General features: G+C 36.8%; 5 protein-coding genes and 2 long non-coding RNA genes across 9 annotated transcripts; 2 read left to right on the forward strand and 5 right to left on the reverse strand.

Annotated features, from left to right (window-relative positions):
• Positions 1 to 756: 756 nt before the first annotated feature.
• On the reverse strand, positions 757 to 3,635 carry LOC147540542 (uncharacterized). The gene is made up of 4 exons (XR_015225935.1): positions 3,333 to 3,635; positions 3,190 to 3,248; positions 2,257 to 2,337; positions 757 to 1,039 (listed from the first exon to the last, which is right to left on the reverse strand). It is a non-coding gene; the product is annotated as an uncharacterized LOC147540542 (long non-coding RNA).
• Positions 3,636 to 3,776: 141 nt separating this feature from the next.
• LOC147540543 (uncharacterized) lies at positions 3,777 to 5,962 on the reverse strand. The gene is made up of 4 exons (XM_086643229.1): positions 5,910 to 5,962; positions 5,712 to 5,798; positions 4,496 to 5,271; positions 3,777 to 4,399 (listed from the first exon to the last, which is right to left on the reverse strand). The coding sequence occupies exons 1-4, from the start codon at positions 5,960 to 5,962 to the stop codon at positions 3,777 to 3,779; spliced, it is 1,539 nt and encodes a 512-aa protein (XP_086499355.1).
• Positions 5,963 to 6,726: 764 nt separating this feature from the next.
• Positions 6,727 to 8,850, forward strand: LOC147540544 (uncharacterized). The gene is made up of 3 exons (XR_015225328.1): positions 6,727 to 6,835; positions 7,477 to 7,542; positions 8,631 to 8,850. It is a non-coding gene; the product is annotated as an uncharacterized LOC147540544 (long non-coding RNA).
• Positions 8,851 to 9,617: 767 nt separating this feature from the next.
• On the reverse strand, positions 9,618 to 11,758 carry LOC147540545 (putative protein ABIL1). 2 transcript variants are annotated; one of them, XM_086640861.1, is made up of 8 exons: positions 11,543 to 11,758; positions 11,326 to 11,408; positions 10,646 to 10,793; positions 10,455 to 10,554; positions 10,298 to 10,346; positions 10,107 to 10,219; positions 9,906 to 10,003; positions 9,618 to 9,786 (listed from the first exon to the last, which is right to left on the reverse strand). In XM_086640861.1, the coding sequence occupies exons 1-8, from the start codon at positions 11,624 to 11,626 to the stop codon at positions 9,709 to 9,711; spliced, it is 753 nt and encodes a 250-aa protein (XP_086496987.1). In that variant the 5' UTR covers positions 11,627 to 11,758; the 3' UTR covers positions 9,618 to 9,708. The 2 variants fall into 2 exon arrangements, with proteins under 2 accessions (XP_086496987.1, XP_086496988.1); XM_086640862.1 differs by having other exon boundaries at positions 9,906 to 9,994; positions 11,543 to 11,665.
• Positions 11,759 to 12,036: 278 nt separating this feature from the next.
• LOC147540546 (uncharacterized) lies at positions 12,037 to 16,411 on the reverse strand. Its single transcript, XM_086640859.1, has 3 exons — positions 15,687 to 16,411; positions 12,859 to 12,939; positions 12,037 to 12,716 (listed from the first exon to the last, which is right to left on the reverse strand). Exons 1-3 carry the CDS (start codon positions 16,066 to 16,068, stop codon positions 12,289 to 12,291), a joined length of 891 nt encoding a protein of 296 aa, XP_086496985.1. The 5' UTR covers positions 16,069 to 16,411; the 3' UTR covers positions 12,037 to 12,288.
• Positions 16,412 to 16,902: 491 nt separating this feature from the next.
• Positions 16,903 to 22,508, forward strand: LOC147540547 (ENTH/VHS/GAT family protein). Its single transcript, XM_086644734.1, has 10 exons — positions 16,903 to 17,435; positions 18,412 to 18,490; positions 18,619 to 18,717; positions 18,809 to 18,922; positions 19,290 to 19,447; positions 19,997 to 20,078; positions 20,309 to 20,394; positions 20,508 to 20,714; positions 21,122 to 21,579; positions 21,691 to 22,508. Exons 1-10 carry the CDS (start codon positions 17,335 to 17,337, stop codon positions 22,290 to 22,292), a joined length of 1,986 nt encoding a protein of 661 aa, XP_086500860.1. The 5' UTR covers positions 16,903 to 17,334; the 3' UTR covers positions 22,293 to 22,508.
• A 246-nt stretch (positions 22,509 to 22,754) lies between these two features.
• On the reverse strand, positions 22,755 to 24,716 carry LOC147540548 (uncharacterized). Of its 2 annotated transcripts, XR_015226393.1 has the most exons (4): positions 24,496 to 24,716; positions 24,292 to 24,410; positions 22,852 to 23,185; positions 22,755 to 22,807 (listed from the first exon to the last, which is right to left on the reverse strand). XR_015226393.1 is itself a non-coding variant. In XM_086644735.1 (3 exons), the coding sequence occupies exons 1-3, from the start codon at positions 24,648 to 24,650 to the stop codon at positions 23,166 to 23,168; spliced, it is 294 nt and encodes a 97-aa protein (XP_086500861.1). In that variant the 5' UTR covers positions 24,651 to 24,716; the 3' UTR covers positions 22,755 to 23,165. The 2 variants fall into 2 exon arrangements, 1 of the variants encoding a protein (XP_086500861.1); XM_086644735.1 differs by having other exon boundaries at positions 22,755 to 23,185.
• Between the last annotated feature and the right edge of the window lie 657 nt (positions 24,717 to 25,373).

The following is a 25,373-nucleotide window of genomic DNA, read 5'->3' on the forward strand; positions in this document are numbered from 1 at the left end:
AAAAAATTTACTGGACAAAACTTAAACTTTCTGGTAAATAGAAAAATGTACTGGATAAAACTAAAAGTTTCATATCATGCATTATGTTCAGGCACAATACACACTAACAAAATATAAGATAATACATTGACTTTAAACACAAATACATTAAGTTCGACAAAATATACAAAAAAAATCAAAGCAGCACAAGGCTAAAATGTGACTCTCTTCAAAAATTTGAAAAGCTCCCAACACTGTAAATGCTTTTCAAAGTTGTAGAGTGCCCCTAGTTTTTGCTGCTGATATAAAAACCATTTCAATCACTAAATCGCTTCGTTGCACGAAGCACGGTTGTGATAAGAGAGCTTCTTACACCTACCGCATATCCGCTGCCTCTTTCTAAAGTTCCCAGAACTTTCAATTCTTACAGAACGTGGTCTGCCCGGACGTTTCTTGGTTAAAGGAGGAAGTATCTTGCTGGCTTCCTCAAACGTTGTTGGTTGATCGAAAGATGGGACAGGATTTATGGAATGACTATAAGTCTTACAGTATGCATCCGTTGTAACAGCGGGATAAAAAAAGGATGATGAATCACCTCCATGCACTTTAATACACAATATGGCATTGTGACGCCCCGTGCCCCATAACTAGGCACGAGCACGCCCCGGCAATTCACAGACGAACCGAAAATTCGGCAGCATCTCCTCTGTAAATCGAACCGGTCGCACCTGTAGAACCTGTCATGCAAACCATACATTCGCATACACAAACACAACGGAAGCTAAAATGAAACTAAAATTAAACTAACAGACTCTGGTTCAAAACCGAACCACTAGAACTCACTTAACTCATCCTGCATAAATCCATACATCCTTATACAACTTATGTGATACATATATATGTTATATGGTTCTTCGTGAAATAAAATATAACTTGAAGCTAAAGAAAATCAAAGTGAAAAGAGATAACACCCAAAGTGGCACCCCGCCACAACCACTGCAATCCATCTGCTAACCCAGCCACTGCAGATGATTCTAACTAAGAACCCGCACACTAAGAACTGGTAGGGGGTCAGTAACTCACCGACACGAGTTAAACTGGTAGAGGAGTCCCAAAACAAAACTACGATAAGCCTTTTCTCGAGTAAAACATGCACACATATAAATATATATCAATCCTAATACTAGCATACAATAGCAGACTTAACTGCCCACCCTTGGTATGCCTCTCAATTAACAGAGAGTTACCCAGAGAATTCTATAGTACTTTGGCTAGTACTGTCCCATTTCCGGCACTAACCAAGGTACTCAAATTCTCTCGAGAAAGTGGCTTACCCCTAGGTAGGTAAACCCCTCTCCCACTAGGCGACTCCACAGTCATTGAAAAGCTAACCTCGTGATAAATATATACACCTAGCTTAACTAGATACGTTTTAGCTTCACCGAAGTCGAATAGTCAGGTCGTCCCTCCAGTATTCGTGTTGGGACGAAAAGCATATTCTCATCGGTACCCTAGCATGCAACTATTTCTCCTGGTTTTGGAAAAGCATTTATTGTGTCAACCGCCGAAATAATACTCTTTTCTTGTGAAAACATCCTTCACCCACAATCTCAGCAGATTCGGAACTCACCCATTACGCCCTCGACTGAGATAGGCTTTTTAAAACATTACTTATCTTATCACACACAGAAGTGGCACAACCAAGAGTCATATCATAACGTGCAGAGGGATCCCAATCACCAAACCAGTCGGGCGGTCAGAGGTGTACAGCCTCTGAGCCCCGAGGGTAAGAACAAACAGGCTTACAGTCCAATCGAGCGGTCAAGGGTAGCAAATCCCTGAGCCCCGAGAGTCCAACCTAAACGAGAATCCTGGCCAGAGAGTGGAGCACTACAACTGCCAAGACCCTCATGACTCGTTTCAGTCCACTTCACCAATCACATACAACATACGAAATCGTTACGTTTTCAAAACATCGATATACAATCCGTTTAGAAAACCATTTCTCTAGAAATCATTCGTAAGATATTTTTCATATATAAACCATCACATCAATAAGGAAAGTTCACGATAACAGTTCCATTGAAATCAGAGTCTAAATCGTTAACCCATCAATAATCAATAATCCAAACCAACGATACTATTTTCATTGAAATCAAGGGTTTAAATCATGCATATATGATCACCTACCATCTACATATAATGATGCATGCATATCTCCTACTTCTAGCATGAATCTAGACAATAATATAAAAGAAATCAAGAGATCACCCCTACCTAGCGATGCAGGACTCCGTCCTCATCCGATTTGCTTCGAGCATCTTGCTCCCAACTCGTTTCGGCTTTCCTTCTGACCTCCTAGACAAAGATAAACTTAGATTCCTCGACAAGAATCTTAAGATGACATAAATAACTCTGAAAAGACAATACGACAAGAGGGACAAAAGAGACTTGACTCGCATTAACATCGGAAGAACCCGAGTGACTTTATTCTGTCTTAGATTCATTCCCGTCACAATTTAGTCCCAATTCAAGCATATCTTATATCGTTGAAAAGCTACTTCAGTTTCTAACATTTCAGTACTTAGTATCTCGGTCAAACTTTAAGTGTACGGTCCTCGAAATAGCAAAATACAAACAGCAGCAATCTGAATTTCTTAACAGCGCGATGCGCGCTATAACAGTCATAAATATCTCAGACGAAATCGAAACGACATGTACCATACCAATTCGAAAAGCTAACATCCCAAGCTACAACTTATCTCTTTGGTATAACTTCATCCGGATACTCAATTATCACAGAAATGCCCGTCAACATACTGTATTACACAGTCCCCCGAACATGCACTGCTCACTCAAACGGCCATAACTCCCTCATACGAACTCGAAACGACTATTACCATACCATTCTGGAATCGTCTCGAGACGAGCTACAAGTTTGTAAAAGACCCTAAAAGCTTTTGAATTCTCTATGTCGTCGTATGGACCCAATCAGTACGCTGTTACAGTATGCAACCTATGAAAACTGCTCGATTTCGACTCATTTCATCTCTAGGTTAAACCATTACAATTACCTCAATGATAAACCTTTACAAGACATGAAATTCTCACCCATTCAAACCTTAGAAAACAGAAAACCCCAAATTATAATCACTAAACCCTAGAATTGTTGAACAACTAAATTAAATCATCAAAAACTACAATCCTTACCTTAATTTAGTTGTCGTGGATTTGTATCTTCATAAGTTCAAATAATTCCTCTCAAATTCCTACAATTACGAAGTAAAAGCTCCATTATACTTCAAATCATGGAAATACTAGGTTGTAGAGAGAGAGGAACTAATAATTCTTACCAAAATCCATAAACCTAGCTTGGATCACTTCTAGAAGTTGGAAATTCTCCAAAAGCAAGCATTCCCTTTTGATTTTCACCCAAAACATCCTCTCTTTCATTGAAATCTCTCACATACCCAACCCTCTCTTGAACCCAAAACCACGAACGACTAGTCTGGTTTGGTTTATTCCCTTAACCAGCAGAAATCACAGTTCAGTCCCTGAATTTGTTCTGATTGCAAAATACCCCCTGATTCTGACCTGATTGCACATTTAGTCCCTGTGTTTAACTTGGCCTGAGTTCAGAATGGTCCCTCATCTAATTTAAAATCTTGGGATGTTACAGGCATGCTCACAAGGGATACCTTGGACTTGCCACTTACGACATGTGCATGTAAGAGCCCCAAGGTCCACAGAGTGACTCGGCATAGACATTACTTCATACACAAATTTACCTGATTGTATTACCTTCCAGCTACAGGCAACGTTGAATCTAGACTGCTATTTCCGTTGACCTTAGGGCACAAGAAAGAGTCCCAAGTTGCCGACTCAGTTCTTCTGGCATTCATCATGTTCATAATTTTGATCCTCAACATATCTAGCATTACGGTTATTAGAGGAACTCTCTCATCCCTTATCCACGAATTGAAGGATTCCGAGAGCGAAGAACATATTAAACCGTACCTTTTTCCTGGGAAGAAAACATCAGCCCAATGTTCAGGATTTACAGAGTGAAGAAATGCATCCACAGCATTGCCACCCATGACTACAAGTTCAGAAGTGTACTTCTGAAAATCCGATATAGTAAGGGCTCTAGCCGCCTTAAACATGAGGGATTGGAAATAGTCCGACTTCTTCGCACCATTCTTTACACGTACATTCAAATTGTTTCTTAGATGCCAAATGCAGAATGAATGGTGCGCGGTTGGGAAAATGTTCGAAACTGCATTTATAATACCATTGTGCCTGTCCGACATAAAAGTCAAAGACTCACTATTATCAACCATTTTCGCCAAGTTACAAAAAAACCAGGTCCAGTTTAGATCATTTTCTACGTCAACGACAGCATAGGCGATAACAAAAAAACCTGCAAAGTACATATGGCAGTAGTTAGAACAGGAAATAAAAAAAAGCCAGTAAATAAAATTGTGTACCGGACGGAAAATATTGGTAAAATACTTACCATCATTGCCATTCTTCGCTACAGCTGCAAGAATGCACCCATTGTATTTCGTTTTCGCAAAAGTACCATCAACAAATATCAATGGGCGACAGTGCTTGAAACCTTGGATGCATGCTCCAAGAGCAATAAATATTCGAACAAAACGGTGGGAATCTTTATCAACTTCAAGATCAATTAAACTATTAGGGTTAGAACGTGATAGGGCATCAACATACCAATTGAGTTTGGCATAAGAATCAGCTTCCTCCCCATAGGCCAAAGAAATACTCCTGTTTCGAGCCTTATATGAATAGTAGTAGCTGAGTTGAATTCCATAGTCTTTCTTGAAAGATCTGACAATGTCTTTAGTACTTTTGGTCGGATTCTCCCTAATGTCATCGACTATTAATAAGCTAACACTTTCGGTTGATAATCTTGGCTTATTATCTGACATTATAAAATCTTGGCATGTGTGCACAGGGTTGTAAGCTTTTAGAACAAACATTGACCTTGACTTCAGAGGAGCCACAGCGTGAATGGTCCAAGAACATTTTGGGGATTTGCATACGCAAGTAATACGATCAAGATCATTCTTCAAATAATTAAAATTGTACCCGTGCTTTATTGAATATCGTCCAAGTGCATTTCGAAAGGCGTTGGCGCCTCCAGGGAATTCCTGCCCCAAATGTGTAAACACCTCAGGCCAGCTAGCAGACCTTAGAGGTTCAGCCCTGACAATGGCAGTACATGCATCCTCAACCAAGAGAGAGGAATTTCTTGAAAAATCCAGTGGGAGACTGCACAAAACAAACATATCATTGACATCTGAATTTAATTTAGGTAAGGAAACAGTTTTGTTTTCGGTAAACATAAATATTTACTGAACATATTCTTGTTCACGGTAAACATAAATATGTACTAACTAAAATTTGAAGTATTCATGTATACTGAACCATAAAACTATTGGATTTACCGTAAAGTAAGAGCTGGTTATAAGTACACAACAATCAACAATATGTAATGACTTCCACACATACTTATTAGACATTTGTTACTGGTTCATATAAATGGCACGGGTAAATTATTATTGGGTAAGGAAACAGTTTTGTTTCTGGTAAATGAAAATATGTACTGAGCAGAGTTTGGATTTCAGTAAATTAAAATGTGTACTCACCAATTTATTATTTTAAGTAAAACAATAACGAAACAGTAAAGTTCAAGTTAGTTCCAAACTTACTAATTAGATGCTTGATTGTGGTTCATCAATTCTGATGATGTTGCAGCAGAAGTAGATGAAGCATAGCCGAAAAAATCACGATCCAACCTGGATAGAGAGAGAAAATAAAGAAGGTATGAAACGATAATTTAAAGAAAAGAAAAAACAAAATTTAATATCCATTGTATACTGTTAAAACTAAGTTGAAGTTTGTTTCACCAGAGAGGACGTCGTGCAACAATGTCCCCAGAAAGCATTCCTTCAATATCCATTGTATACTGGAGGGAAAAGAAAAATGAAGAAGGTTTGAAGAATAAAGAAGGTATGAAAAATGAAGATGATAATGCCTTTTAAGGTATGAAAATATAATGTACAGAATAGAAAAATATTCCTTTCACTTTGTCTGTCATTTTAGAATGTCAAAGTTTCATTTACAAAAGGCATTATCCTCTTCCTTAAAAGGAATTATCATCTTCCTTAAAAGAACAAATGGAATATTCAGCTTCCTTAAAGTCTATCATTGAAGACAAATAGGATTTGCTCATTTAAGAGGAATTACCTGAAAAGGTTGGAAGATAAGAGCAGATTCTGGTTGGAAGATATTAAGACAGTGGGTGGTATAAATAGGTTGGAAGATGAAATTTGAAAACTTTTCAAATATTTTGAAACTGATCAATAGAGAAAGAGCGGGATCCCAAAAATTTCGACCAAAAAATTGGCAAAATGGGGGGAAACTCAGGATTAATGGCTTGATAATTTAGAGAGAGAAAGAAAAGGAAAGAAGGGAGAAGCTGTTGGCACGAAAGGAGGGAGGAAGGATGTGATATCCTGTGAGATAGGGACGGGTATTTAATGATCCCTCAAAAAACGTGGGAGAGAGAAGGGCTGGGTCAAGTCGAGGGGCAATAAAGGAAGAAAATAAAAAAAAAGGTAAACAAATATTTTCCCTGACATTAGGACCTGCACCTCATTTTTAGGCAACTTAGGATTTTTTTTCATTTAACCCCCTCCCTTTTGGACCCCTGACTGAAAAATCCAAATATCAAATGGTTTTGGTCGTGAAGTTTGGGAGGTTTAATGGTTCGAATGTTCCGTCGTCAATTTCTTCGCGCTCAGTTGTCGGAATTCAATGAAACTTGTTTCAGGTAATCCCATTCGACTTGTTCTACATATCTATCCGTTTAGAATTTAGAATTTCGTCTGAATTTGGTGGTTTTGTGATAGCTATTTCGTATACTGTATAGTTGTACTAATTTCATTTGGGATCGAAATTTGGAGCTATTTAGACGATTATTATTCGATTTCTTCTAATGGTTTATGTTCAGGATCATGTTTAGATTGTTATGGACTATTTTGGGGTGACCATATATAGACGGTGTGCTGCCGAATTATTTTGCGACTCGAATTTCATGTTTGGAATAGTTTGGAAATAAATTGGAATAGAGATAGTTACCCGAATTTTATCATATTTCGTATAAATGGACAGTTTCAGCTATAGATTTATAGTATTGAATTCATTATATGATTTATCAGCTTATGGAGACTCTAAAATGAGAAATAGAAATTATTGGAAGTTGGTTAATTGGTTCGTAGGCATTTTCGATATTCAGGAGACATATGTACGAAGTTAGAGATCGATTCGACAGATACTTGAAGTCTTCCGAATTTAGCGAATTTGCTTTTAAGTTTTCATGGTTTTGTTTTAATTATTCTTTTTATTTACGAAGGTTCTTATTGAAGAACCTAATGTTTCTATTCGATTTTTGGTTATTCTTCCTTATCCCAGAGTTTGCGAATGAGGAGGAATTGGGTCGTCTGGTAGGTGGGAGTCTTTGGTGATGCAAGGACTGAGGTAGGGGTTCTGAATCCTTTATCCAGCATGGTTTTATAGATAATGAATATGCTAGATTATACAATTATATATGCGCCATTATAACTAGAGTTTAGGTAGCATGAAACTCGATTTATGTGATGAACTGAAATATGCTTGAAATGTTTTGATGCGATATGAGAAATGTTTTCGAACTGATTTTTCGATAATTGCGAACTACTAGGATTTTCTTGTATGTACCCGACTGCGGATTATGTCAACCTATGGGCACGTAGCCATTGAGGGTAGGATGACATGTGGACACGGTTGTGATCCGTGTGAGACCGGTGAGGTGGGCGACACTAGTCATGAGACCTGTGGGAGTAGAGTGCTTCACTTGCTGGCCATTGGTGCTCGTACCTCCAGTTCGAGGCTCAGGGACGTACTCCTGACCGCTCGTCTGGGAGGTGACATTGATTGGGATCCCTCTGCTTTGTGGCGATATGACTCTTGGTTGTTCCACTTCCGTGTTTGATAAGATAATGATTTGAATGAGAAAATGGGTTTCGAGATTGAATGAGATTATTGGTTTTGAGATATCAACGTAACTGATTTTGAAAGATTGCATTAGATGCATGACAGGGTATCGAAGAGAATGAGGTTCAGGTCCTTCCATGGGTATTGGGGGACGGCTCTCTTATTCGAACTCGGTGATCAAAAACTTATTTAGATACTTAAGGTATATATGTATCATGAGGTAAACTCTTCAATGATTGCGGAGTCCCTTAGTGGGAGAGGGGCTTACCGGCTAGGGGTAAGTCTCTTTCTCGAGGAGACGTAGTGCATTAGCTAGTGCCATAAATGGGCTGGTACTATCTAACGCACTCTAGGTTCTCCTGAGGAACTCTCCTCTTATTGGGAGCGCACCATGGGTGGGCAGCTAATCACTGCTATTGCTTGCTAGATTAAGGAAAATGGTTTTGTATATAGTATATACGGTAACTGGTTTGATAACTCGCTTTGTCATGATGTTTACAACTTATTAAAGGAACTTTTGAAAACGTGATGGGTTTTGGATTGGTCTTCTACCAGAATAACTCGTGTCGGTGAGTATTCTGACCCCCTACCAGTTGTTAGTGTGCAGGTTCTTGGTTGTAGCCTCGAGGCGGAGTGTGTATTCTAGCCGGTGATCTTGTCTGACGAGGCTAGCAGGGTTATGTCGTTGTCTTTGGTTTTGTTTATTGGCTTTTCGTTATTTTAAAGTTATGTATTTATTACAGAAACCAAACTCTAATATGTATATACGTAAAACTTAGAGTTGTTTATAAGTTGTATCGGCGTTTTATGAGGCGTTTGTATTTTTGTGGTTCGGGTTTCGACCCGAAACTGAGTTGAGTTGTTTAGCTTCCGCTTTAGTTTATTTTTTCTTGTATATGCGAATGTATGGTTTGCATGACAGGTTTTACAGGTACGACCGGTTCGATTTACAGAGGAGATTCTGCCGGATTTTTGTCTCGTCTGTGAATTGCCGGGGCGTGGTCGTGTCTATTTTGGGACACGGGGCGTCACACAGTCCAATAAAAGTTGAGATTCCCTCTCCATATCACATCATGGGAATTTAGATGAGGAAGGAAACACCAACTAAAACCCAACAAAAAAAAAAACAACTTTTATTGTAAACCGTCCCCAGCAGAATATTGGGGGCAGAAATTACCTGTCGGTATAACTGTCTCAAATACCATTATAATGCCTTTTTCTGGGACAAAATATAATCGTCTATCGGGGGACGATTTTACGTTCTTGGGACTGTGTTTGTCGTCCGTAATAGCTATATCTTTTTGTAGTGGTTATTTGTTAATGTCATATTGGATGTAAGTTCAAGTTTTATAATCATCAAATTTCAAAATTACTAAAACGAAGAAAAAAAAACACTGCTGTTGTGGACTTCAGTTATTTTAAAACGGTTTTAGACGACTGCTTTTGGAAAAACCGTCGGCATAGGTTTTTCCGACTATTCATCCGCTGGAAAGAGTACTTGCTACGTCATTAGTCACGACTACTAGACGTCGTCAAAAAGTATTTCCGACAGTCTATACTCTATTTTCGACAGATTGATCTCGTCACAAATAGTCTTCATTTTTAAAGTGATTGATGAGAGTACATAATTCTAGCATTAACATATTGATATATTTATTTCTAAGAAGAAATTTAGGTTTTCCGTTTACTCCTGTTACCAATCAGCATAAATCTCTGAATTTGGTTCGAACGATTTTGTTTCTTGTTCTCCTGCAATAACAACAACAATAGTATTTCTCAAATATAATGTAATTTTTAAGTGAACGGTAAAAAAATATTAATAGCTGAATTAAAATGTATAGATTCTTTTTGAAAATACCAAACCTTACCGCTTGAAAAATAAAATAAGGGTTTCGGTCTATTGATGGTGAGGGTGTAACTTCACGACTTGGCAATATTTTAGATAGGAATCCAAAGCCTGAATAGCCTGAATAAACACACATGACATAATATATCAATCCCATAATTTTTTTAGGTGATATTTAATCATCATATATATATATATATATATATATATAGTTAACGTTTACCTGAAATTGATTCGTTTCTGACGTTTTTTACTTTCGAATGCCAAAATGGTTTGTGAGGATTTCGATAAGGTGAAATTGATATTATCTTTGTAGTTTTCGAATCAAGAATGGAACTGCATATACACATATGATTATCACAATGAAGAGAAATACATGATATCACAGATTTTCTTTATTTAAACGAAAAATACCTCGAACAAATGAGAGATATATCTTCTTTTGATTCAACATTTGAGTTCTCTACAACAAAAAGTGAATGCGGCCAAAAACATTTTGTTCATGTTAGCAACTTCCTTAATTATTGAACTTTTGTCGTTCGATATTAAAGAGATAAAGAGAGTATTTTACGTCTTATAATACAATGCGGAATATATCTTGGCGAAATGTTGGTCCCGCGTACTTTTGAAAGAGCTAGGTTTTGAGCGTATTGTTGGCACGTAAGAAGTCTCTAAAGAAAATGTACATCCATAATTAAAATCAATATGATATAATAGGTGATTGTTTGCGAAATTCAAACTTTAGTTTATAGTACTTCTTACTTGTTTCAAGCATAGCATTCGAAGCTCACTATTTGAAATTTCGTCGTTCTCTGAGATGTGACGTTCAAGATTTGATGAGACGCTCCCGAGATGATCAATAACAGAAATCAGGGCTTGACATATGTAATCTTTTGTATTTTCCATTACCCTGCATATTTTAACGATAAGTTCATTCTATGAATATCGCTTTACATGATCCATATTACTAGTCCATATAGCCACCGATAATTGTTTCATAACGACTTCAAAACGGCTTAACATAAGCCGTCTAAATAGACACGTGAAATGGAATGAGTCCTAGCATTCAGTTTCGGTCAAAACTTGTCCGCCCAGACACGTACGACCAGTTTAAACATGATTCGTGACCCACCACCACCATGACCACCACGAGCATGACCCGATTAGATACGCCACGGGCCCGCGACCCATACCTTTAGGACGGAGGAGCTATACAACTAATTGGTTTTGGATTACATCCGTCAATATATTCACATAGCTAGCAAAGAAATGTGTATAATCTATAGTTACCATTATCAAACTAAGGGTTTCATAACCTCATCTAATATGATGGGTCTCATCTAAAGGAGCATGGGAAAATTGTTGCCATTGGATGTCAAAGATATCTCCTTTCAAAGAACAAAGAGAATTTCGAGGAGAAAAGCTAAAAAATGAGTACTTACATTTTCTTATCATTGGTCTTAAAGAATGTCTTTTCACAATAATCAGCAGCATTATGTAGTTGAGATCTCAAGCCTTTCAGTTCCTTCAAATTTTCATTTATTCATAGATCATGTAAAAGAATTAGGCATATGTAGTTATCCAATATTTACACTCGAGAAGAGATCTAGATCGAGAAAGAGAGAGATCGAGAGCGAGGGAGAGAAAGAGAAGACTTACTTGGAGAGAGTTGTCAAAGGAAGCAAGTAATTCATTGGGTTTGCTTCTTGGGTTTTCATTAGAAGCTGGTTTCAAGTCTTCCATTTTTCGTAACTCTCTTGATCGAACTCTCGATCTCTTTCTTATATATATATATATATATATATATATATATATATATATATATATATATATATATATATATAACGGACTTGTGACTTCATTCTATATAAAACCAAAACTCACTCTATTGTCATGGCTTACTCTAAAGACAAAAAGCCAAAGTACCTATCTGTCTATCATCTATCCTCTCGTGATCTATTGCCCCCACCCACCTTTAGCCCCATCCTACTGAAACTCTGCAATTTCTCAGTCTCTTTTGTTTTGGGTAACATAGCTCCTACTAAATAACGGCTGGTACAATACAACTGTTATTTTTCACTGTAACAGTTATATCGTCGACGAATACCGATTTATTGTAGAAATTGGTAAAAACATAGCAAGAGTTATAGAAGTGATTCAAGTATTCAACCATGGTTATATTCAGTTCAGTTGATGCAAATTACAGTCTTGGAAACTCATCATGTTTGTGTATTTGATTACAGATGAAAATTTCACCACATTTACTTCTTCCTTTGTGCTAACATCTTATACCTAAACCCTACTTCATTTCTGAGCTGATCTTCAAGTTCTAGCAAAGTTTAGCAGATACCGGCAAGGATGAGAATACGAGTTGACCGGACAGGTGAAGTAGGAATAGTAAGAGATCAAACCCGTAACCGGCTAGAGTTGGTTCTGGTAGGGTAAGCGACCTCTAGATAATCGTCAGGCTCGTCAGGTCCTTCTTCGTCATCAGACGATAAGAGAGATGATCCCATCCATGATTTGAAGCCTTCGTTAACTCGAATCTGCATTTCAGGAGTCACTTCTTGTGGAGATGACTCTAACATTTCAAGTCCGAGACTACGGGCTCCAAATTCTCCTTCGTCGAGAATAGTTGCTGCTTTTCTTCTGAGTAAGAAAGCGGTGCCGCTGTATAAAATGACCAGCCCCCATGAAGTTATCTCATAACACCAAAATAAAGGCAAGCTGCAACTGCTACCCAAGGTGAGGAGAGTTGAGCCAAGAAACAGAGCTAGGAGACCGAATATTATGGCAAAGACAAGGTTGAGAATGGATAAACAGCGAACTCCACCTGCATAATATTACATGATTGTCAATGAAGTTTAACGTAACCAAGAACCCAACAATTTAGTTTGCTAGAACCTAGAGCTAGTTATAATCAGTATAATTAAGATACGTAAAACACAATAATAATATTCGTAAATCAGACATACCCCTTCTCGAGGCACAGTAGTTGTTCTCTACCACCTTTAAGCATCCATGCCTTGTTGGCGCGGAATATGCAACAAAAAGTCCTGTCACGAAGAAAAAAAATTTAGATACGGAACCTCGGTAAGATTAATTGTAAATCAGCACTAGCATTCAAGTGAAATGATTTAAAGATCTTGAGTCGAAACATGGAAAGATGACCAGGGAGATATAACCAACAAAACATAAAACTGCCCCTAGATGATGTTAACATTTTTTGGACTATGTTAGATAAAAACATTGAAAGATGACGCATGGATGAAAGGAGAACATTTTGAAAGCAAAATTTTTAACATGACATTAGCCATCCAACGAGTACGATTACAAAGTATACTCAATAACCGAACAGTGAAAACAAGAAATAAAGGTAAACAATAGTTTATGCCTAAATGATTAGCTGATTTATGGCAGTCATGTAATCACAGCTAAATCTGGTTGTTACTAGTCTTCGGAATGGTTGATAATCACCCCATTAACCAAAAACTTGGTCCTCTAATGGAAATTGGTTTTGGTTTGTTTAATGGATACATGCAAGGAAAGTAAATGGATACCAGCATTAGCATTTCACACGGTCACACCACATCTAGAATAGGTAAAATAAGAGAGACAATACTTCGATGGAACAAAAGCAAGGCTTGACTCAATAGTTCTAGTTGAATTATGATCATGCCCACCCCCCACAGATTGGCTTTTTACTTATTTGAGCAGAAGTTATCTAGCATAATACAGTTGACATAGACTTGTTGGTGATGTCGAGAGCTTCATCTAAGTGACAGAACAAAGTCTCTGCTTTTAGACCCTCGGAGAAGTAAAAGATCTAACCTCTTTTCACACCTATTATAGATGGAAAGGATGTTGACTACATTGCTTTAGTATCACATTATATGATATTACAGTTTACCATAGAAATTTGTAATAAGCATTAGGTGCTCCAGATGAAATTCCATGAATTTTAGTAATATTCGAACTCTAACTTATGCGTTGTGCTCTAATTGTTCGTGCAAACATAAATCCGTGTGTAGTTGTACTTACTCCACAGAAAAATTTGGTGGGAACGTAACCATGTTAAAACTATAAATATTCCCAGATCTTAGTACCAAATCCATGTGAGCTAACTATAAATTTTTCATATGATAGCAGTTAGCACTTTAAAGAGAACATAAAAGCACATATAGGACCTAAATATTCACAAAATTCACGAAATATCAATCAGAGCAAGATCTAAATTTCTAATTATTGCATTCTTAAAGAACACAGATCTGCTTTAGCAGAAAAAGAGAAAATCTTACGGATTAAATAGACTTATACAGAGGGCAATCTGCCCTTCAAATCTTGCCCACAAACTAATGACTTATCTCTATAATGGAGGGAAAAGATTCCTCAACCTCGATCAATCGCTAAAGTGGAGAGAGAATCTCGGATTGGAAAGAAACTGATACTGGTATGAGAGAAAAAGAGCCCACTTGGACTTCCTATCTCACTAGTTCCCCAGTAACTAGTGGGAGTGTAGGAGTACGTGGATCTGCGGAAACTACTCGAATTCGAGTGGAGTGAAAGTAATTACTACGTGGATTTGAGGAGTTATCTCAACTTAAAGCTAAGTAATTGAGACAAAATTTGTGGCACACTGGTACAATGATGCTAATATTTGTAAATATCGTATTGTATAATTGTTCACATTAAAATTTATATCTTCCCGTGCACTAAATACCGAGCATCATTAACTCTACTAGGACAACCCAACGATTTCAAAAAAGTTATAATACACGTCAAGTTAAGTTGAACATTAGAACCCCTTCTTTCAAACCAAGCCACTTGCCGGAGATCTTAAATGCTCAAGGCCTTGTAACTAACCAAATTTCCAAACGAAATCAAAAACAAAAAATGGGAGCTCTTAAATAGTGTGACCCTAAACATTATACCTGCAACCTGAGGGTAACAAGAATGATCATTTCGGCATTTCGTAACATTCGAGCATCGGAAAGAACAAAACCCCAACTTGAACTGAATCTAATTATAAACTCGACTAGTGAATTAGTGCTAGAGATTCTAAGTGTATAAAGTTCTCAATTTTGAGCTACCCAAGTTGAACAATTTAGTTAGTTAAAAAAACCTAAAATCAGGTTCTGTATATACTTATGGAAGCATTAAAATTATTCTAGTATGAGTGAGTTTTTAAATACCTGCTAGAAGGTAAGTAATGGAGACGAGATTTGTGGTATAATGATGCTAAAATCTGCTAATATCTTCTTGTACAATTTTCAGATTAAAATTTATGTCTTTCCCTCCACTACATACCCGTGCATCATTAACTCTACTAACATGATCAACAGTATTGGAAAAGTTATAATACACGTTAAGGTCGGATTAAGTTTAAAAATAGAACCCCTATGTCAAATTGATTTGCGGGAAAGCATAAATGTTCAAGGCCCTGTAACTACCAAAATTTCAGACCGAAATTCATGCGAAATCACATACAAAAATGATAACTCTTAAAGAATTTACCCCTAAAAACGTTTCACCTGCAATCAGTGGGTAACAAAAGTACTGATTTCGCATCATTTGAGCATGGGAAAGAACATAAGCTGACATGGTAAGAGAGACAAAAACCCCAACTTGAACTTAATCAAATTACTCAGATTAATAGAGACCACTACCAGTACAAAGTTCTCGAATTTTAGCTAAATATTGCATACCCAAGTTGAACAATTTAGTTAGCTAAAAAAACCTAAATCAGGTTTTCTATATTAGATATGGAAGTATTGAAATTATTCTAGTATGATTTCTTGAATACCTGCCAGAAGGTAAATGGAGGATAAGAAGAAAATGATAGCTGAAGGTATAAAGACAACCATCCAGAAATAATCAGCTGCTTCTTGTTCAGTAAGATAAAAAGCTCCAGGAAAATGATCAGAAACTGATTCTTCACTCTTACTAATCACGGACTGAATTCTCCGATCACGACAGAACGGCCGTCGTCCATCACTAGCCGCCGACGGAAACACTATATTCAAACTAATTGAAACAGAAATTACAATCGATAACCATATAATAACCACGATTACAATAACAATAGGTCTTTGAAGACGACTCCATGCTTTTTCCTCTTCTCTTAGGGTTTCATATTCATGTTTAGGCATGAAAGCTTGACGAAGAGCATCACCAATTATTGCCATATCTAAATCTAGGGTTCGCGGATCAAAATCGGATCTGTTCCTTTACCCCCATCAAAAACATACAATTTGCCTAAACAAGCTTAGGGTTTCATCATTTCATGGATTTGAATCTAGGGTTTCTTGATCAAATGTGGTTTGGAGATCTAGAAATGAAAGGTAAAGGGAATGGAATCTAGGGTTTTTTCTGATAAGAATGAGGGGGGAATTATAAAAACCTAATCTTTGTTAATAGAATCAGAAATTTGTAGTAGTAGTACTATTTTACTTAATCTTGATTTGTTTTTCTCTCTCTCTCTCTCTCTCTCTCTAACTAACTATATATAATTATTTTGGCGGGTATTTCACGTTGATGGTGGTCTTTAATGCGGGCTTTAGAATTTTCTCACCATTCCAATCTCAAAGACTTAATTGGTTGACACCAAACCTTTTCATTTTTGTTTTGTAAACTTGGTTGGTGTTTGTACGTAGTTGTATAAGCAATACTATTTTATAATAGTTGTTAGTATACTATTCCGGCATAGTGTCATTTCTAACATTTTTTTTTTTTTTTTTTGTTGAAAGAGTGTCATTTCTAACATCATCTAAAAGAGAAGAAGAACATATAAGCAAGGGAAATGTTTCACTAACCGGAATACGTAATTATACAAAATTTAAACATAATTTATTTATTCTCTCTGTATCGTGCCATATTTCGGTCCAAATAGTGGTCTGGCATCCTAAATACTCACAAAAGTTTTCACACTTGACGTGGCAAAAAGGTTATTTAGAAATGGATAGCAAATCACTGCCACGTCAGATGGGACCCATTTCCTGTGGGGATGGCACAACACAAGTGGTTTCATTCAAACACGTCACCCTGTAAAATGGTTTGGCCGGTCGAATTCTTTTTTGAAGAGAGAGAGAGAGAAAAAAAGAGAGTGAAGAAAGAAAAAGTAGAGAGAGAGAGAACTTGGTCTGAATTAAAATCAAACAAGTTCGGTCAAGGAAGAAGATTTTAGAGAGAGAGAGAGAGAAATTTGTAACAAGTAGTAATAACTCTCTTTTTTTGCCCTAGATTTTTCATTCTCTCTCTCTCTCTATCTTTAATTGTCTTATTTTGACTTCAGATCAACAAAAACTCCCCTCCCCAAAAAGGAACCAATTTCCGCTGAGATTTACTTAATTTGTCATTATCTTTGTTTAAATTGGTTGGTGGTGGTGTTTAGAAATTCAAATTGGGGTTTTAGGGTTTTGAGGAATTTGTAAAGTGTTAGAAGATAAAAGATTATGGTGAGTTCATTGGTTGATAGAGCTACAAGTGATATGCTGATTGGTCCTGATTGGGCTATGAATATTGAGATCTGTGATATTCTTAATCATGATCCTGGGTAATTTAATTCATTTCATTTCCCCTCTTATTTATTGTATATTTATGTAGGGTTTTTAATTGATTATTTGATGATTAGTAGTTGTTAATTTTGATTAGTTTATTTGTTTAGTAAGATCTCTTGAGTTCTTCATAACTAGAGAAAAAAAGAGAGAAATGAAACAACTTGACGTATTGGAGGTAGACAATTTTGTTGAAATATAGTATTAGAATTTAGGGCATCCATAGTTTATCATTATGTCATGGTTGAAAGTTGAAATCATTTGGTGAGGATCTTCTTGCTAATATCCTTCTTCAATATAGACATGGGTACACTTCAAATTCATAAAATTTCGTCCACTTGTTATTTCCTACTAGTACAAGTTATCACGTAGCGAGTTAGCGACTAGTGCCATTTTTATGTTCGAACCAGAACTATTCTTTTTAATTAGATAATATGAATTACCTATATGGTTTTGAAGGAAATCAGTATTTCGATACTTTTGATTTGTTACGTATTGACTAATTGGTTTTTGTGTCAGTACTATTTTGCCACTTACAGGTTGTGTCAGTGACAAGGGTTTTAGATGTCATGGTTTTTGTGTGCCAACAAAACCAACCGAAAACGGGTTGTATCGGAAACGATTAAATTGAAAAAGTCATAACATAGAAGAGGTTTAGTACTATTTTGCCACTTACAGGTTGTGTCAGTGACAAGGGTTTTAGATGTCATGGTTTTTGTGTGCCAACAAAACCAACCGAAAACGGGTTGTATCGGAAACGTGAGAAGTTGTTCTTTTACACTGTAGTGAAGATCAATAGTGTGAGACTGTAAAGTACCTGTGATATGGTCTCTGTCAGTATCATATACAGTAGAATTGGGTTCTCATACTTTATTTAAGTTATCTGTTCTAATTTCTAAATCCATGTATCTCCTTATTCCTTAATTCGTTAAACTACTATACTTGATATTGTTCCAATTTGGTTCCTTTCGCCAGACAAGCAAGAGATGTCGTTAAAGGCCTTAAGAAACGCCTTGGAAGCAAGAATCCAAAGGTTCAACTTCTTGCTCTCACGGTAAGCTTCACTCTCTCTTTCCAGCTTTTGAATTCAGTTATTTCGTTCGAACTCTCTTTCTCTTTTCTCGCACAACAACAATACAACTAAGTTCTTTTTTCATTTCTCTTTTTATTTGCATGTTTTAGCTATTGGAGACTGTAATAAAGAATTGTGGGGACATTGTCCATATGCATGTTGCAGAGAAAGATGTTCTCCACGAGATGGTGAAGATAGTGAAAAAGAAGGTCCAAAGTTATTATACTTGTTTTCATTTTTCTCATGTATATTTTATTTTGGTGAGACTATTTCATAATCTTCTTCTTTTTGGACCTGCAGCCTGATTTCCGTGTGAAGGAGAAGATTTTGATTCTCATAGATACCTGGCAAGAAGCATTTGGAGGACCAAGGGCGAGATACCCCCAATACTATGCTGCATACCAGGAGTTGTTGGTAAGCTTCGAGATAAAGTATTTGAAATTTGTTTTACAAGTAGTAATGGGGTATATAAGCGCTTGAGAGACCAAGCTACTGCAATGTGTAATTATTCTTCTCAAGGTTCAAAATACTGTTTAGAGTTGGACTCTTCCTTTTGCTTCGTAATCTCTTAGAAAATGAACGTATTATAGTTTTGTAAGCCGTCTTTCTCTTTGTTGAATATAAAAAGATATTATGTTACTCGAGAGGACCATGAATGTGACATTTGAGTTTGTGACTTCTTTCTATCCCTTGCTAAATGTTAGTCGTGAGATTGTCTTTTGCTTGTCGTTTATGGTTGTCGTGCTTTGGTGATTTATTATTTTCTCTCTTTCTTTCTCAGCGTGCTGGAGCAGCATTTCCTCAAAGATCTGAGCAGGCACCTATATTTACTCCTCCACAAACACAGCCTCTGTCTTCTTATCCTCCGAATATACGTGTGCCTGATCACCTGCAAGATGCACCTGAGTCTTCTGGGGTTTCCGATCTTCCAACCTTGAGGTATACCTCTTATAATATTTCCTGTATGTTTTGTTCTCAATGCAACAACATCTGAGAAGCAAGAAACTCTTAGTATTTTCCTCTTCGATCTGTAGCACCTGGCTCCTTTAAGAGTTTATGAAATGATTGCCCATTCAAAGTGATACCTGTGATGAAAAATGGAGTTGACATATTTATGTTACTGTCGTCCTGAAAGTACTATTTTCTTTCTCAAACTTTAGGGATATCAGACGTTTCTTATCTATCCAGTTGGTAAAAGTAAAGCTTCAGAATGTGTATTCATAAGTATGGTGAAAGTGGCAAATTACGAACACGAGCTTTAGCATTCTTATAATATAATCTTTTGCCGTTTCAAAAAAAGAAGTAACAAGCAATGAAGCAATACATAATTAATTTGACGGAGCTTATCATTGCAGTTTTTGTTTTTGTTTTTGTTTTTGTTTTTGTTTTTGTTTTTGTTTTTGTTTTTGTTTTTGTACATGATTATTGATATCAGTATATAGTTTCACATCATGTCTTCTGTTTATCTGATCCGTGTATCTTATTCAGCATGACAGAAATTCAGAACGCACGTGGCATTATGGATGTCCTTTCGGAAATGCTAAATGCCTTAGAACCAGGAAATAGAGAGGTATAGTTCAGTTACGGCATTGAATCTTTATCTTGATCGAAAAGGAACAGATCCCATATAATGCATTTTAAGTCCTTGAGTTCCACCAAATGACTAAATAGATATTTGGTACAGAAACTTGGTCCTATAAACTTTTATATGTTAAATGCACTGTTTCCGTCTGCAGTACACAAATCATAAACACACAACTTTCTTTTTTGTTACTGAATTTTCTTAGTGATAATCTTCAGGGGCTTAGACAAGAGGTGATTGTTGACCTTGTCGATCAATGCCGCACGTACAAGCAAAGAGTGGTTCACCTTGTTAACACCACTTCGTAAGATTTACTTTTCACATATTTGATGGTTATTAGACCCTCGTGCTGGTTTGATTTTCGGGTCTCCTTTTGTACTTGGTTTTTACTATTATTGTGCTGATTTATTTTGTTAGGAACGAAGATCTACTCTGTCAAGGGCTAGCTTTGAATGATGATTTACAACGTGTATTATTGAAGCATGAAGCTATTGCATCAGGAGCTCCCGTTCCTCTAGAGAAATCAAGAACTTCTATTAGCATAGAAAAACCTAAAACTGTACAGGCTCTAGTAGATTTAGACGATGTCGGAACCAAGAGTGATGCCACACATTCTGATGCGAGGTAAAAAGAAGTTTTCTCACGTCTGCTGTACCTTTTCTACCTTATTCACGGTTGCTTATAATTATGGATTTCTAATATATGGATACAACCAAGGAATGAAATTTCGGTTTCGGTGGAAATTTCGGTAGGCACCGTAATGAAAGTATTTCGGTCATTTCGACCGAAATATTTCGAAATTTATTTCCTTGACAAAGCATTGTTAAGAGAAGCTTAGTTACATCTCGACTTCGATTGAAATTTCGGTAGGCATGGAAATGAAAATATTTAGGTCATTTCGACCGAAATATTTTTGAAATTTAATTCCTTGGATACAACCGTCACAACTCACAAGTCACAAAACTCTCAACTACAAGTATTATCTATTTAATCATGACTACTTAAAAGTTAAAATTGATATTTCTGTGTAGGTCTACTTCAAGTGCTAACCCGGCAAGTCAGTCTATCCAGTTGCTAGTTCCTGCACCGTCTCCCTCCAACGGTTCAGTAACCACCCCGGTAAAGATGGATCCCAAAATTGACCTTCTCAGTGGCGAGGACTATGGCTCACCATCAGTAGAAAATTCACTTGCACTTGTTCCCGTCGGGGAACCACAGCCTACAACTCCTGTATCTCAGCAGAATGTTCTTGCTCTATCAGATATGTTTTCTCAGGCTAAAATAAGCACAGATTCTTCAAATTCTCAGTCACCCTTTGGAGCTGGACAAACATTCTCTCCAACTTCTCAGTTTCAGCCACAGCAACAACAGACGTTTTATCCAAATGGGCATGCCTCATCTCCATATGAGCAATCTCCGTTCGCCCAACAGAACGCTTCATGGAACGGTCAAGGTGGTCAGGGCTTGAACCAGCCCCAGTCGCCATACAGTATGGCTCTTCTTCTTTGCAATAAATCTCTGTCTACTCCATATTTCGACGAATTTTCCTCACTTTCACTTTCTTTGTCACGTCAGTCATTTTAGTATTCTTCGCGTACAGGTGCTCAAAACAGTAGCAGTTCCCTGCCACCACCACCTTGGGAAGTTCAGGCAACAGAAGATAACCAACTGGTGGCCATGAATCCACATCAACCAATGCAGCAAGTAACCCAGGTAGTGGTCACACACTCACAACCAATCCACAATGGTCCATACTCACAAACATCGGCAAACAACCAGGTAGTGGGTATGTATATTCAGCCAATTACGAGTGGACAGCTGGCAGCGCTACATAATCAACCAAATCAAATGAACAATCATATGATAGCTATGGCTAATCAGCAAATCCATGGAGGTCAGATGATGGGTATGGTTCCCCCTCAGACGTTAGCCGGTTATGGTGGGCAATTTACTTCTATGAATCCTCAGACAATTCAAAGCAACCAGATGGGGGGTTACGGTTATGGGCAGAGGCCGGGAGGTATGTATGGTCTCTCTGTGCAAGACGATAGTGCATTGAGAAGTTCTTCGTATCAGACGATACCTTCTTATGTGACGCCAAATAAACCATCCAGGCCAGAGGATAAGCTGTTTGGAGACCTAGTAGACATATCTAAATTCAAGACTAAAACTTCCAACCCTAGTAGATCAGGGAGCATGTAGTCAAGTGCTGTTTTCACACAATTTTCTTTTTCTTTTTTATTGAATTTTTGTGATACACTTTTTCTTTCTTTCTTATTTTTCTATTTTAATTCACTGTGTTACTATATATGTTTTCATTGTTCATTTTCTTATTTTGGGTTTCTTGAATATGATGTACATTTCTTGTAGAGTGAAAAAGAACAAAAAGTACGATAGCTTGTTTTTCGTTGGGTTGAATTTTTTGTTTATTTATGTGTTTTGGGAAACTTATTTCACATTCTGCGAGTAACTTGTTTTCAAACGAATTCTGAGGTTTTGTTTATGTATGTCTTTCGATTAGAGAGATCGGAGTTCATATCTTGTTGTTTGTTGTTTCCAAAAAAGAAAAGAAGTCCAGACAACGGGGCTTGAACAACCTAAAACACATTCTTTTTGTTGAAGAACCCTAAAACACTAGGCAACCGCAAACATGAATAAATACCATTTTGTAACCAGGCCAATACAACAATTGTTCGTCATTACTAGAAGATCAAACACTTTTAAAAATCCATCCCCCATATTTCTTTCGTCGATCAAACACTTTTAAAAATCCATCCCCCATATCTCTTTCTCGACGAAAAAAGATAATATATAAGTTTAATAACAATTATAAACTTTTCTAGATGACGTCCAGCCTTGCTTCTAGTGGAGATCCAAGAAAAGAAAATACAAAACCGAAAAGAAATACATGAATGAAAGAAAGTAAGTCGATAAACATTTATGGAGTTGCTCCTTGAAAACCCTTAAGGCAGTCGATCTTTAAGTACTCGAGGAAAGCAAATGCAGACAATGTTCCCACACCTAAACCCGACAGAAGGATTGAAGCTGGTTTGCCCATGGAAGGAAATAATGCTGTCATAAAGGCATTGAGATGCCTGCAACACAAGTAAGGGAAAATATTAGAGCACTCGTTCGCTTCTAGAAGAAATTCTCAGGGATCATACCAGTAGTTAAACTCCTATATTTTTTAGGGTATTATTAAGCACCTACATATGAAGAGCTAGAAGCTTCATTTTGATATTACAACGTTCCAGCAGGATATCAAGTACCCATGGGCACTCACGGTGTCGGGTAGTACCATGGGCTCTCACGATCTAGGCTAAGGTCGGGCTACGGGCTTTTCTGCCGTCCTCCCAGCCCCATTCACTGTTCTTGATAAGTAAGAGAAAAGTACAGAAATGATTCAGGCTTGTGAGGTTTGCTAATTATTTACATTTACTTGATTTGTGACATAACTTATAATCGAAGCAACATTTTTTTCCGACAAGAATGTATATTTATAGGAGTCATAAGACATACAAAATTGAAGCTCTTCTTTTCATTCTTAGTCAATATCTGGCAGTATTGAACTTAACCGGGTATCTCCAACAAGTTTCAATAAGGTATATCCAAATCAATATCCACAGTTTTATTGCCTAAAGCCGAAACCATTGAAACATGTAGAATTATCTGTAACTATATGAATACCCACACAGGTCACGGGCAAAATGAAATCTAGTAATCAACCATATTATAGTAGTTTTGAGTTAGACGTTCACAAATTTGATATAGTATCATAGCTGTATCCAAACGAGATAAGACCAAATAGTCAAACGTACTTCACTCATCAAAAAACAAAAAGACACTTCTTAGGCGCAAATAACGCCACTAAACGTAAGGACAAAAGGTACTATAATGACATGAAACACACTAGCTAGGGCCTCTTCGCTCGTCGCCAGTTGGTTTTAGGTTGAATTACCCACCACCATCAAGGTTAGGTCAATGTCGTATTTCGTGAGGTCGACAAACGAGCAGTCTAATAGTAGCAATATAACATAAATGTCAGTTTTCGAAGGTTCCATTTCACACACACCTATCAAAAATCTCAACCTATACTTTGTGAAACTATTGAATCAACTTTCACCCATAATTTCATCAATTAACAATCATAAAACATCAATCAAAGAATAATAACAAAAATTAAAAAAAGAAAGAATCATACCTTGAGGAATCAATCCCCAGCTTTGAGATTCAGCAGCAAGAATTGATTTCAATCTAGCAGAAGCAATTGCACTATGCAAAGGCATCATTGATTCCAAACTACTCAAAACCAATGGTAATCTACAAAACAAACAAATACAAAATTTAGGGTTTGATTATTTGAACCGTTTAGGTGAAAAATAAAAAACTGAAGGAAAGATCTTACCTTGAAATTCTCTTGATGGGTTCAGAGGCAGAAGAAGGTTTGAAACCCATTTTGGTGGGAGAAATTGAAGGTGAAGAAATGGGTTTTTGATTGAGTTTGAAAGGAAGAGATGGAGAACGAAGAGTTAACCTAGATAGAACTCTTGAAGCAGCCATTGTTACTCACACAAACAAAACTAAAGAGAGAAAGAAAGGGTTTTTCAGAACTTCAAAACCCCGGGTAAGCCGAAGGGTGATTTGACCACTTTTAACGTGGGTGAAGAAAACACCCGTCTTAGGATGAGTAAGAATATAATGATAGTAATGCCAATTTTTTTTTTTTTTTTTGTTGTTGAAACTAGTAATACCATTTCTAGGTATGAGAATCTCCCAATGTTATTCAAAGTAATGTCGAAATGTGATTTATAGTAATATTAATACTTGATTGATAATGTCACAAGAACATACCTAAAAGTCCAGTTACACTATGACCTAAAGTTCAACTACATTATTTATACTATAGTAATCTCAAATTCAATAACTCAAAGATTCCACCTCCTCTTGAAATCGAACCGGAGATGTTTAAGGATTTTTGGAGTGTATGTCAACATTTAAACCCAAGTGTTGACATTAATAATTGATAGTTAGTGATTTTGCTCATCCATTAACTAGCTTATGATTCAAAGTGAAAGAAACTGCATAATGCCTCATCAAAAAAAAAAAAAAACCAATTTTGAGTATTTTGTGCATGAAAAATGAGCTAACAACATATATATATGTATATCTATTTACATCTTGAACCCGAAATAATGAAATCCTTGCCAAGTCCACAACCTTAAATACCTACCTTAGAAGCAACAATTACTTTGTAATCTACTTGATAGATACCTCTCTTTTTGT

The sequence above is a fragment of the Eschscholzia californica genome, unplaced genomic scaffold, assembly GCF_041429995.1.
Source record: "Eschscholzia californica isolate CP2 unplaced genomic scaffold, dmEscCali1.0.p SCAF_5, whole genome shotgun sequence".
Classification (NCBI taxonomy): domain Eukaryota; kingdom Viridiplantae; phylum Streptophyta; class Magnoliopsida; order Ranunculales; family Papaveraceae; genus Eschscholzia; species Eschscholzia californica.